Below are 14619 nucleotides of genomic sequence, written 5' to 3'. Positions count from 1 at the left end.
CGCACAAGTTCATAAGGGTGTGTTTTTGTTACTCACAGGGAAGAGCACTATGGGAACGGTCAGCGTGACCGCCGTCAGCACGGCCAGACGCACCAGCAGGAGCATCGTATCAAACTTGTAGACTTTGGTGAAGGTGTGTAGCAGCTCTGCCTCCACATGATCTGACAGATGAACAGAGGAAGACAGCGTGAGTTTGCTAACATGTCAGTTCTCGACTGGAATGTGTGATGATGTAAGAGAGCTGAAGGTGTGTATGAGAAAAGCTCAATGTACCGTAAAACGTCAGATAACCGAACAGAGCAGACAGCAGGTACATCACCAGCATGGCCAAGATGGACAGGTTTGAGACGTTCTGCATCTTCTTGCGAGAGCGACTGAAGAAGACGAGAAACAGAACAGGGTTCATTTTGACAGCAAATTTTGATTTAGATTTAGTCATGGCCTTTTGACTAAAATGCCATTTAGTTTTAGTCATATTTTAGTCATCTGAATTGTTTTCTACAGTAGATTTAGTCGGCTAAAATGTAATCTTAAAAAATTTCTTTAACTCATTATATAGGTTTCATATTAAGGTTTTATCATGATAGACAGATTTGCAACATGCCTATTCACATTAAATAAAAACCACTTCTCATAAAGAAACAAGAATGTGAACTGTGAACTTTTCGATTAAATGGTTATAAAGGCTATGCATTCTTTCTTTATAGCAACTTGTTTACCACATTCTTCATTCTGTCAAGCAGACATTTGTTTATATAAATCAATTTAGATTAATCTTTATTAGGGCTACTAAATTGATTTAGTCAAGAGCAGTGAGTGATTTTCTTTCTTTTTTTTGCTTGATTAACATCAATGCCACAGACAATAGCAACTAAATTGGGCTGCTGTTCCTTTAAAACCGGATTTAAACATAAAATGGGAGACTTTTGAGACACGTATTTCAACACCAGGCGCGAAACGCGGAAAAGGTACAGAAGCCAAATGAGCTTCAGTAGAACAACAGTGAACTCTGGTCTGATGAGATGTTGTCAGGCTATATGTCAGTAAAACAAACTTTTCTGTCCTGTCAGCAATTTCTCTGTGCTCACGGCGCACAATACAAGGCGCAAGCTGAAAGACTGTTTTTTTATTATTTGTAAGTTAATGCACAAGTAAATGTGAGCACAGTGCATTTATATTAGAAAATACGTGCCAATTTGTTTTTCTCTCTTTAATTTGTAAAGTACAAACAAAAATAAAACAACTGAAATGCATAAAATAACTAATTTTACATTCTGGCATTTATGTGCCGCTCAGAAAACCAGACCGAATTGAGTTCACTTTTGCGTCGTCAAATTTATCCATATCTCTGCTCTTCTCTTACTCACAGATATTGACATTTTTAATGTTTTATGAGACGTGTAGCAAATGTATGCCAGCCTATGTCCCACAGGATGGATCAATAGGTTATGATACAGTAAGAACCAGAGTTGTGGACTCGAGTCAATGACTCGAGACTCGACTCGGACTCGAGTCACAAATTTGATGACTTGTGACTTGACTTAGACTTTGACAGCAATGACTCGAGACTTGACTTGGACTTGAACCCTGTGACTCGGCAAGTCTTCTAAAGAAAAACTGCGGAGAGTTCTGATCAATATAGGCTGAAGCGTATCACACTGGTATGATTAGCGCAGCATTTGGCACTGAGCCAGAGAGCGCTTGTAATGTTTTTATTCGCAATTGGTCGTTACAAAAAAAAAACAAAAAAAAACTTGAATTTAACAAACAAAAAGTGTTCCAAAAATATCTCTAAATTAACTTCATAAACTAAAGAAACGAAAATAAATGTAATCACTTTGCTATTAAAAACAGCAGTAATGGGGAAGAGAAAGAGAAAAAAGACAGGTTCCAGTCGGACTCGGGCCAGTAGATGAGACGTCCGACATTTTTGCAACGAATGTTTGTTTAATAGCCTATTTAACATTGTTATTCAGGCTACTTTCTTATTTAATTATATTATCTCTTTGATTTATTTTTGCATTTTTTGGCTGCCTGTTCACTGACTGAAGTGCTAAAATAAACACGCACGTTTGTTAATAATGTTTGAGCCTCATTTATACATTTATATTTACATATGTATTTTATTTATATAGGCCTATATACACACACGTTATAATTTATATTCATAAAACACCGCGTTTGGGAGGGGAAAATCGGGGCAAAATCGGGCTAAAACTCCTGTAGTGTGAGCCGGGCTTTAAAGGGATGGTTCGGAGTAGAATTGACTTCATTGCTATGCACTCCGAAGCCCATGTAAATACCCCATCCGAAGTTTTTTTTACCTTAGTCGAACATTTATGGAGATATTAGAGTTTTTCGAATTGCTTGTTACAGGAGTGAATGGTACATGTGATGTATCTCGTAAATTGCACCACTAAACGTGCAAGTAATCTTACCAAACTTGTACAGTAGTGTAAATAGGTTATGTACTCACAAAACGCTGCATCGGAACATTTGTAAGTCCACCATGAGTGTTTTAAAAACACGTTTTACCCGAGAACTACTAGTCTCAGAAACTACAAGTCGACGTCACTTCCCTGGTTTGAAAAAAGCACGTAAAAGTCCTCCTACTACATCTGTGTGCATGTCAACTTGTAGGAGGACTTTTACGTGCTTTTTTCAAAAACTCTAATATCTCCATAAATGTTTGACTAAGGTAAAAAAAACTTCGGATGGGGTATTTACATGGGCTTCGGAGTGCATAGCAATGAAGTCAATTCTACTCCGAACCATCCCTTTAAGCAACCATGACCGGCTCTCCATGAAGAGGCGGAAGTTTTAGTATAGGATAAATGGATTTCCAGCATTAAAAATCGCTTGCAGTAGCTCTGCTATTAAATTTATTTAAAAATGGTTATTCCTGTACAGCTATGATAAGCTGTTTCTCCAACTTGGCAGTGCTTTCAATGTTATTAAGGAAAAGGATAAAGCTGTTCGGTTGGTTCTTGTCACAAGACCCGTGGTGAGATGTTTTTATCTCTATGCGGTGCGGACGCACCTGGAAAAAAACGAGCACATCGCGTACAGTATATCTATGGTGGCGACTGCGTCGCTTCCATTATGAGCACGCATACCGCGCGTCTACATTTGAAATTTGAACTTGAGCGCGCAAAAGACGCGACATATGAACGGCCCCTTAGACATTTAAATTACACATAATCACTATAAACCACTTATAATAATAATTATAAGAAGAAACAACAGTAGCCTAATAATTGGCTAAACCTTTCAAATATTTATATATATTTATATTATACTTATATATTTTATTTGACTCAACTGATTTATTAAAGTCACTGAATATTTAACAAATGAAACAGTGGACTTAAAATAAATTATTAATTCAATTAGGCCTATATTTGATCACAAACAATGATAAATTCCTCAATAAAACATCACTAATAATTATAGTCTATATTTTATAATTATACCTACTATAGACTATTATTGACTTTAAATTTACTGTAGTAATTAATACAGAGACACTAATTTGGGCAAACAGCACTAGTGACTTGTTTAGGACTTGAAGCTTTAAGTTGAGGACTTAACTCGACTTGGACTTGCTCGTCTTGGCTCGGGACTTGACTTGAGACTTGAATGCAAAGACTTGAGACTTACTTGTGACTTGCAAAACAATGACTTGGTCCCACCTCTGGTAAGAACCACACAGCAGATTTGTTCTGAATGAATCTCTTCCTAAATCATCCTTCCCCAATATTTTAGTTTTTATTCATTGCCGAAAATGTCAGTAGATTTACGTCATAGTTTTTGTCATTCAAAACGGGTTTTCGTTTCGTTATCATCTAATTTGCGTCTGTGAAAAAAAATGAACAGTATAGGACAGTATAGGTCTGGCTATACTGATGCTTTATTCTTTTTTGCTTTTTTAGCATATAAACAAAGTGTTGCTCTCACTCTTTCAGTTCGCTGTAGATGGGCAGAACTTCAGGGTGACACACGAACGCAAAGGCGAGGATGGGAATGGTGTAAGCGGTCTGAAAGACACAATACAACAAATGCCATGAGTTTAGAATCCGGGTATCTTCTGATCACACACTCGTCTGACAGGTTCAATGACACGTTTGTTTATCATCTGCATCGTCACCTGTGAGTTGAACACGAAGTATTTGGGTGTGCACATGTCCTCGTAGTCTTCGGGGTGAGGCGTGAACTGGACGGCGCTGTGGAGCGGGTCTTGGGCCGGCGAGTGAGGATCCAGATGAGGTCCGTTGGCTTCGGCTATATAAGCCAGCGCCGAGGCGTTCTGCAGCGCGTACAGACCCAGAGCGTCCGAGCCGTTCACGCTCATGTTCGACTCGTGCTGGTAGAAGAACGGCAGAGGACAGGGCAGGATCGTCTTCTTGTAGATCAGCTGAGAAATTAAACACAAGCACGAGAGACTGTCATCAAATATGCAACCAAAAGAGAAAGTCTTGACATCGTTCATGTCATTTCAACCATCAAACATGGCAAATTATATTAAAACAGTAATTGAGTGATTAAATATTTTTAAATATTTGTTAAAATTGATAGTGCCATAGCAGTAATCCACACAACTTTCTACATCTTCTAAAAAATAATAAAGGATGTTTTTCAGACATTTTCAGAAAATGTGACAGTTAGGGTTATTATATCTTAAAATGTGACCATGGACCACAAAACCAGTCATAAGGTTAAATTTTACAAAACTGAGATATATACATCATATGAAAGCTCAATAAATAAGCTTTCTATTGATGTATGGTTTGTTAGGATAGGACAATATTTGTCTGAGATACATCTGTTTGAAATCAGAAATCTGAGGATGCAAAAAAATCAAAAAGACTGAGAAAATCACCTTTAAAGTTGTCCAAATTAGGTTCTTAACAATGCATATTACAAATCAAAAATTACATTTTGATATGTTTACAGTTGGAATTTTACAAAAAATCTTCATGGAACATGAACTTTACTTAATTTCTTAATGATTTTTGGCATACAAGAAAAATAAAAAATTTTGACCCATGCAATGTATTTTTGGCTATTGCTACAAATATGCCCCAGCGACTTAAGACTGGTTTTGTGGTCCAGGGTCACAAATAAACAATAAAAAAAAACGTTTTGCTTGATGTACTAAAAACTATAAAAAGACACAAAAAAAAACCTACTAAAAATTAAAAAACAGGGTGAGAAAAGTGGAATTGTTATGTTTTCGAACTAAATGCATAATTGTTTTTTACTTGAAATAAAATAAATGCTAAACAAAATAAAATATATATTAAAAAAAAACATTTTTTTAGCTTTCAGAATAAAAATGAATAAAAACTATTACAGACATTTAATTAAAGACAAAATCAGCAAAACAACAAAATTGCTCAAATGTTAACTGAAAATTAAAAGAAAAACATAAAAAGAAAATGTTACTTGAAATAAAATAAATGTCAAATAAACTATAAAGCTCAACCTTTTTATTTTAAATTAGGTTTTAGTACTAAAATAACTCAAATAGAAAAAATAATAAAAACCATACGGACATATTAAAAAAACGTACTAAAAATAAAAAAAAACAAAGCTAAAATGAACAATATACACCTAAACTAAAATAAAAACTATTACAGATATTTAATAAATGACTACAAATCAGCAAAACAACAAAATTGCTAAAATGTCAACTAAAATTAAAAGGAAAAAAAGGTTACTTCAAATAAAATAAATGTAAAATAAACTATAAAACTCAACCTTTTTATTTTAAATCAGGTTAAAGTTTAGTGCTAAAATAACTAAAAAAATAAAAATAAAAACCACAGACATATAAAAAACCTACTAAAAATAAAAAAACAAACAAAGCTAAAATGAACAATATACAACTAAACTAAAATAAAAACTATTAGATATTTAATAAAAGACAAAAAATCAGCAAAACAACAAAATTGCTAAAATGTTAACTTAAATGAAAAGAAAAACATAAAAAATGTTACTTGAAATAAAATAAATAAAATAAACTATAAAACTCAACCTTTTTATTTTAAATCAGGTTAAAGTTTAGTACTAAAATAACTAAAAAAATAAAAATAAAAACCACAGACATATAAAAAAACCTACTAAAAATAAAAAAACAAAGCTAAAATGAACAATATACACCTAAACTAAAATAAAAACTATTACAGATATTTAATAAATGACTACAAATCAGCAAAACAACAAAATTGCTAAAATGCCAACTAAAATTAAAAGGAAAAAAAGGTTACTTCAAATAAAATAAATGTAAAATAAACTATAAAACTCAACCTTTTTATTTTAAATCAGGTTAAAGTTTAGTGCTAAAATAACTAAAAAAATACAAATAAAAACCACAGACATAAAAAACCTACTAAAAATAAAAAAACAAACAAAGCTAAAATGAACAATATACAACTAAACTAAAATAAAAACTATTACAGATATTTAATAAAAGACTAAAAATCAGCAAAACAACAAAATTGCTAAAATGTTAACTTAAATGAAAAGAAAAACATAAAAAATGTTACTTGAAATAAAATAAATAAAATAAACTATAAAACTCAACCTTTTTATTTTAAATCAGGTTAAAGTTTAGTACTAAAATAACTCAAAAAATAAAAATAAAAACCACAGACATATAAAAAAACCTACTAAAAATAAAAAAACAAACAAAGCTAAAATGAACAATATACAACTAAACTAAAATAAAAACTATTACAGATATTTAATAAAAGACTAAAAATCAGCAAAACAACAAAATTGCTAAAATGTTAACTTAAATGAAAAGAAAAACATAAAAAAATGTTACTTGAAATAAAATAAATGTAAAATAACTATAAAACTTAACCTTTTTATTTTAAATCAGGTTAAAGTTTAGTACTAAAATAACTCAAAAAATTAAAATAAAAACCACAGACATTAAAAAACCTACTAAAAATAAAAAACAAACAAAGCTAAAATGAACAATATCCAACTAAACTAAAATAAAAACTATTACAGATATTTAATAAAAGACTAAAAATCAGCAAAACAACAAAATTGCTAAAATGTTAACTTAAATGAAAAGAAAAACATAAAAAAATGTTACTTGAAATAAAATAAATGTAAAATAACTATAAAACTTAACCTTTTTATTTTAAATCAGGTTAAAGTTTAGTACTAAAATAACTCAAAAAATTAAAATAAAAACCACAGACATATAAAAAACCTACTAAAAATAAAAAACAAACAAAGCTAAAATGAACAATATACAACTAAACTAAAATAAAAACTATTACAGATATTTAATAAAAGACTAAAAATCAGCAAAACAACAAAATTGCTAAAATGTTAACTTAAATGAAAAGAAAAACATAAAAAATGTTACTTGAAATAAAATAAATAAAATAAACTATAAAACTCAACCTTTTTATTTTAAATCAGGTTAAAGTTTAGTGCTAAAATAACTAAAAAAATAAAAATAAAAACCACAGACATATAAAAAACCTACTAAAAATAAAAGAACAAACAAAGCTAAAATGAACAATATACAACTAAACTAAAATAAAAACTATTACAGATATTTAATAAAAGACTAAAAATCAGCAAAACAACAAAATTGCTAAAATAGTAACTAAAATGAAAAGAAAAACATAAAAAATGTTACTTGAAATAAAATAAATGTAAAATAACTATAAAACTTAACCTTTTTATTTTAAATCGGGTTAAAGTTTAGTACTAAAATAACTCAGATAAAACAAATAAAATGAAAACTATACAGACGTATTAAAACAAGTAAACAAAAAATAAAAAGCAAAGCTAAAATTAACAATATACAACTAAAAAATAATTTTAGAAAGCAGAAACCACTCTCAGTGACACTAAATGAACACTGGTTTGTAACAGCATGAGGGCGGGTAAATGATTTTAATTCTTACTGACACAGAAAGGTTATAACCTCGTATAAAACACACTGGCATTTGAAGCTGCTATTAAACACTCATAGTAAAAATAGATGAGCAGTAAAACAGTGTCAGTAAACTTACCACTCCCACAAAAAACACCATACAGGAGAGAGAGAAGCCGCTGGTGTACCCGAGATACCCTGATGACAGACCAGAACCAGAGTTAGGAAACACTTGACAACATCACAAACACAAACTCAACCTCTCTGATACTTCACACAAAGTCTTACCGAGGTTTTTCAGCAGAGACAGCGGTAGAATGATGCCGATGGACACGAACACCACCACGTAATTCCCGTTCAGATACCATTCACTGCACAGAAAGCAAGAACACTTGATTCAATTCAGTTTAATAGCAGTGGCAGTGTTGCAAACGTTCTTCAATAACGAAATAAATGCCCAGGCAGCTCTAGAAGACAATTCTTACTCTTTATTTTCCAGTAGAAATGTCTAAAAATTCATCAATCAAGCTATATTTACTTTAGAAGCCAAAAAGTTTGTAATACTTTAAGTCTCGTTTTCAGAAAAAAAATGCATCAAAATTAAATGAGTTTTTGCTTAAGGCGAGACACTGCAGGTGAATAGGGTAAAAAAAACAAATAGATATCACCTTACTTACTCAGTTGGTTGATTACATTGATAATTGCAAACATTTTTTGTATTATGTTTTTTAAAATGTTAGGTTTAAATATGCACTTATGCACTTATTTGTATACATTTCTAGTACAAACATCTACAATAAAATCGAAATTCTTGTTTTGTTTGACATTTTAAAGTCAAATATTTTCACAGAGGGGATTTTGGATATCTTATTTTATCACTCCATAATTCAGAAAAAAACTTTGAACAGACAGAAAACCATGATTTTTTTTTTTACCATTTTTGGGGGAGTAAAATGTATTAAATTAAGCTAACTGTATATGAACAAATCCCTCTTTATAAACCTTCAGGACATATACAAGAATAAAAATGTAAAGTTTGGTGTGTGTAAGTGCTACTGAAGTGGAGATTTATGGCTCAGAGTAGGAGAAAAAACTCATTTTGAGAAAACGGCCTTTAAAAATATGGATTGTGATTGAAATCTATTGACACAAATAAATAAAGTGCTATAAAAGAAACACTTAACAATGTCTTTTGGGTGTTTTCTTTTCACTAGTCTGAAAAAAACACTTTATGAAAAAGCAAAAAGCCCAAAATCTCAAATTTGACAGGTGCATGAAAAAACTGTTTCCCCTTAAAAAAAAAAAGAATGGCATTGGGGTCAGAAAATTAATCACGTTTACCTTTAAATTAAGTTTATTTTTCTGATCCCACTGGCAGATATTTGTCCTGATTTAAGCATTAACTCACTTATTTTTTACTACAATTTTCAGAAAACAACCCTTAATGTATTAAATTTATATTACATTTTTTACATATTTTGTATATTATTATTTTTTTATCTATTTAGACATTTAGCAGATGCTTTTATCCAAACTTACAAAAGACGACAATGGAAGCAATCAAAATCAACAAAAGAGCAACAACATGCAAAGAAATGCATGCAAAAACATATAAAACAAGAAGTAGGTTTACAAATTAATCTTATTAACAAGGAAAATAATGTTTGATTGATGCATGGATCCGTATTTTTCTCCAATCCAGTACATACACTCACACTGCTACAAATGTATCTCATAAATCAGTTGTTGCTTTATTTTATATAGTGTTATATGAACACAGACACTCATTAAACATCACTGAGACTTACCCAGTGTTCTCCTCCAGCCCGAGAAAAGCTTTAATCACTTCTGGCAGCTCGTATTTGACTATGAACAGGTAGCTGGACATGGCTGAAGACAAACCAAACACATTAATGTCAAACCACTCATGCTAGAAACCAAAGATTCAAGCTTTTTTTTTTTAATATAACATCATTACCTCCTATATTCTGCAGAGTTATTGATCCAAAAGCTGCCATTTTTCCTGGCCATCCAAACGCTCTTTCTCCGAGCTTCTCATAGATCAGCGAGCCTGTAATTAGAGAACATTATAGCATCAGCTGTGTGTTTTGTATAATAATGTGTTGTTTACAATCTCTTGACAAGCTCACCTCCTTCTTTGGCCGTCACTAGTAACAGATGAACGGAGTAAAGCGACAGGATAGCGACTCCAAGCAGGAGAATGCTGGAAAAACCAAAAAGAAGCGTCAGAAACTCTTCCTGAGAGACATTTACATTTACACATACTGTAAAATTTCATGTGTTCAAATATACAGAGCTACCCAACAAACAGGGAGTGTTTTTTAAAACATTACGTAACATGCTCTTAAAATAACGTTTACTGAATGTTCTTATAACTTTATTATTATTTGAAATATGTTCTCATAAAGTTGAAAGAAAATAATGTTATTTACATTTGAAGAACAAGCTAAGAAACCTTTTTGTACCCTATAAATAATGTAACAATCACAATTAGAGAAGTGGACATTTTAATTTTAGAATATTAAAAATAAACATTAAAACATTATTTTTTGGGTGAAAAATTTAGAATGTTGTAAGAAATGTTCTTTTAACCTTTAAATAATGTTATAATCACAAGAAAACTGGACATTTGAATGGTTTTGAATATTTAAAATAAACATACAAATAACATTATTTTGCAGGAATTCTTAGAAACTGTTAAATATTTGTTATTTATCATATGTTCTCATATGCAATTTATTATTTTTAAACAGTTTTGTACAGTCATAATTTCGATTTTTTATTTGTTTTTTGTTTTTTTATAAAATGCACTGCAAAAAATGCTTTTCTTACTTAAATTTTTTTGTCTTGTTTCCAGCCAAAATATAAAAAAAGTTCTTAAATCAAGAATTGTTTTCTAGACGAGGAAAAATTATTGACTTGTTTTCAGTAAAACAAGTGAAAATTAAGTGAAATTTTGGTTAGAGCAAACAAAATAATCAGCCAATGGGGTACGAAAAAAAAATCTTATTTCAAACAGAAAACTAGATTATTTTTCTTACCCCATTGGCAGATTATTTTGCTAGTTTCAAGCAAAAACGCACTTAATTTTAACTAGTTTTTTTTTTTTCTGAATGCAAGACAATATTTTTTACTCGTCTAGAAAAAGAGAATTTTTAGATATTTTGGCTGGAAACAAGAAAAAAAGTCTAAGTAAGAAAAGCATTTTTTGCGGTGTACTGTTTTAATGTGTTTGTTATTCGCAGTGGTTTACATTTTCTATTTTGGTGATTCGTATTAAAACCAGTTAGAGATCATAACAATTATTAATTTTAATAGTAGTATAGAGAACGTACAACAACTTACAAAAACAAAAACTTTTGTAAACTTTCCCTATTTTTCTTAAAATATCTAACAATTCTTAAATCAAGAAGGATTTTATAGACTAGTCTCTAGTCTTGTTATTTAGAAAATAAATGCTCAAGATTAAGTGCATTTTCGCTTGAAATAATCAAAATAATCTGCCAGTGGGGTAAGAAAAATAATCTTGTTTTCTGTTTGAAATAAATAAAAAAAATTGGCAGATTATTTTGCTCTGTTCTGAAAACAAAAAAAAATATTTTCACTCGTCTAGAAAATCCTTCGAGATTTAAGAATTTTTAGATACTTTGGCTGGAAACAAAACAAAATCTAAGTAAGAAAAGCATTTTTTGCAGTGATAGATAAGTCAGTTTTCAATTTTGATTTTGACCACTGATGGTTTGTATTTCAGAAGTCTAACCATTATTTTGAATGGGCCTTTAGTATAAGCATGAGACACATACATGAGCAGTCTGCATTTAGAAAGCACTTCAAAAATAAACCTTTAGTTAATATCGCAGTACGTTACTTAACAGGCAATAAAAGACGATCCCAGACGTGTTGAAGAACACCTGACTTACAGAAGAGACTCGAAACTTTGTGCAACAACCCTGGCTGTTAAAGCTAAATATAAAGCACGATTTTAATTATCAGCTTATTTCAGCCATGACACGCCAACTTAGCCAGGAAACACTGTTTGAAAAGTGGCCAGTATCCAGAAGCAGCTACAGCTCGCTGGATTACGACTCATAAACTACTGTCACATCTAATTCATGCTCGGCTGTAGCAAGACACAAACTCAACGACAGAAAGACAGATCTTCAGAATCGGTTAATGGCCATTGGGTTACTCGACACCGGCCTCCTGCGGCTCACGAACAGAAATAACCGTCTGACGTGAGCGCCGGAGAATGAATGAGTGATGCGAGGTTGAACACTGATGCTCAGGTGACCGTTTGCACTGAAGGTGTGCATTCGTCGCTTCCTCAGCTGACTGCTGTCTGTCACACACACACACACATGCGCACAAACACACACTTTAACCCCTCACTGAACATCAGACGCTGAGCTAAATATAGCCATATAGTTCATTTGCGATATGTGCGGTGTAGCATGTCACATCGGCCCTGAGAAACCCTGCCGTCCCGACAGCACGTTCGCCAGCACATTCTTTGATAAGAAGCTCTCTGGGGGTTCCTGGAAGTACCGCCTCGGCTACAAACACACCCAGAGCAAACATTTCAACTCTTGAAACAATACATGAACACAATTTCATTTGACTATTTTTTAAATTATTTTTAAAAAATATGTATATATCGTTATTTGTTTTATTTAAGCTTTGGAAAATTTAAAAATGTAAATTTTTGTAACTTTTTTGTGCAATGCCCAGACAGTTAATAAATAAATACAAGTATGGGTTTATTTATTTACATAAATATTTGTTTATTATGGTTTCAAGTTGTATTGCTCGCTGTGGCCTAATTGTGAAAATAATATATACTAAATTTTAATTTAAAGACGTATGTGTTTGAGATGTATATGTATATATAGTGGAAATAAACACTATATTTTAAATGTAAAAAAAATATATGTGTCAAAGACGAAAAAGGGTTAAAAACGATAAGCGCTTTAAATTGTTGCTTTTCCATAAAAAATGTAATTGTTTTCTGTTTAATTTAATTGCATTTGTTGTTTAATTTGCATTTTTATCTGTTTGATTTCATTGCATTTCTCATTGATTTACAGAAGATATTTACAACAAAAAACAATTTTATGACATATTAAAAGACGAATTACTTTCGAATTCTACATTTTAACAACTTGCCACTATCCTAGGTTTTGCCCATTTGTCAGTTAGAATTTTTTTACTCATTTAAAACACAATAGAATTTAATATGCTCCCTTATTCTTTTATATATTTTAATATGCACAAGTCAGAATAAGCATGTTGTTTGAATATTTACTTACTGTGTTACACTGAATTACAGTGCAACATTATTTCATCCAAATTGTAACATTGTATACTCCAAAAACATCCAGAAACTTTAAAAGTAGACACTTTACTTACATTTAATGTGCTTTCTATGGATCACTTTTGTAAATTTCTTTTGATGTGAATATATAATATATAATTTAATAATATGTATTTTTTAATTTTATTGTTTCAAATAAATTCAAAGTTTTGAAATAATTATATATATTTGTATTATTATATGTATTTTTGTTATTTGATTATTTTTTTTCATTTGTATTAAATTTATTTTATTGAAAAATAAAAAAACATATATACTGTATATATATATATGAAATATGGCAAAATATGGCAAAAAAATGAGGATCTGTCCACATTAAATTTGTACACAAAAAAGAGACTAATTTAATAAACTACACTAAATATTTAGTTAAGGAAGAAAGCATGACACTAACTCTAGTCTTTCAGCAACTAGGATTAGGATTGGCTGAAAGCTCTGGCACTTCATTAATATTCATGAGCCAAGCTCTAAAATTCCATATCATGCTCCTCCCACATTTCAGATCACTCTGAGCACAGATACTCACACAAACAGTATGATGCCAGTGTTGGCCATGGCGAAAGACAATCCTAAAATTCCACTTCCCATGATGGCATTACTGAGGTTAAAGACGGACATCCCAAATGAGGCGTGACCCGGGTGCTGCGAGACAGAAAGACAGAGTTGCTCAACTTGAGCTTGAGAGAGAGAGTATAAATATGTTAATTAGTTTCAGAATAGGTATCTTACATATTCTTCATCATATTCCTCATATTTCTTCTTCTTCATCATGCCGTTAGTCAGAAACTTCTGACTCTCTGCGTCTTCTTCATCCAGAAACTGGCTGTAATGCACGACACAAGCACGTGATTTCAGACACCGTGTTAAGACATTTCACAGCTTCTGTTTGCTGTTGCATGATGAATCAATGCATGAATGTCACAATGTTCTACATGCAGACATCAAACAGCTCCAGGGTTAAACACACAACCTGTTGATGGTGGCCTTCTCTGAATCGATGGGCGTGAAGCGTTCGTCCACGCTGCTTTCGTCATCTGCCTCCGTGTACATTTTCTTCAGCTCCATACGGTCCATGTTTACAGCTGTCTTTGGGAAAAGAACTGCAAGAAGAACCAGAGATGTTTGGTTAGAACTGGAATCGACACCAAAAAGCAGCTCCAATATATCATTCCCAAAGTTGTCAGGACTTTTAATGAAGAATGAGTTATTATAGGTTAACTTTTCGAATGTTTATGCCAAGCGACCCTGAACTGATCCTGTCAATATAACAACATCAAATGTTTTGGTTGAGACTCTGAACTTTTTTTTGTGATAAATCAAT

At 31.5% G+C, this 14619-nt stretch overlaps 1 protein-coding gene across 1 annotated transcript; it reads right to left on the bottom strand.

Annotated features, from left to right (window-relative positions):
* Window positions 1-9: 9 nt before the first annotated feature.
* On the bottom strand, window positions 10-14395 carry LOC141317146 (sodium-coupled neutral amino acid transporter 4-like). Its single transcript, XM_073832954.1, has 12 exons — window positions 14269-14395; window positions 14028-14121; window positions 13825-13940; window positions 10057-10130; window positions 9885-9977; window positions 9715-9796; window positions 8195-8277; window positions 8046-8104; window positions 4148-4414; window positions 3958-4037; window positions 274-374; window positions 10-161 (listed from the first exon to the last, which is right to left on the bottom strand). The coding sequence occupies exons 1-12, from the start codon at window positions 14370-14372 to the stop codon at window positions 10-12; spliced, it is 1305 nt and encodes a 434-aa protein (XP_073689055.1). The 5' UTR covers window positions 14373-14395.
* Window positions 14396-14619: the final 224 nt, after the last annotated feature.

This window comes from Garra rufa, unplaced genomic scaffold (genome assembly GCF_049309525.1).
Source record: "Garra rufa unplaced genomic scaffold, GarRuf1.0 hap1_unplaced_390, whole genome shotgun sequence".
NCBI lineage: Eukaryota > Metazoa > Chordata > Actinopteri > Cypriniformes > Cyprinidae > Garra > Garra rufa.
The sequence above is the reverse complement of the archived record's forward strand: the minus strand, read 5'-3'. Positions and strand labels throughout refer to the sequence as shown.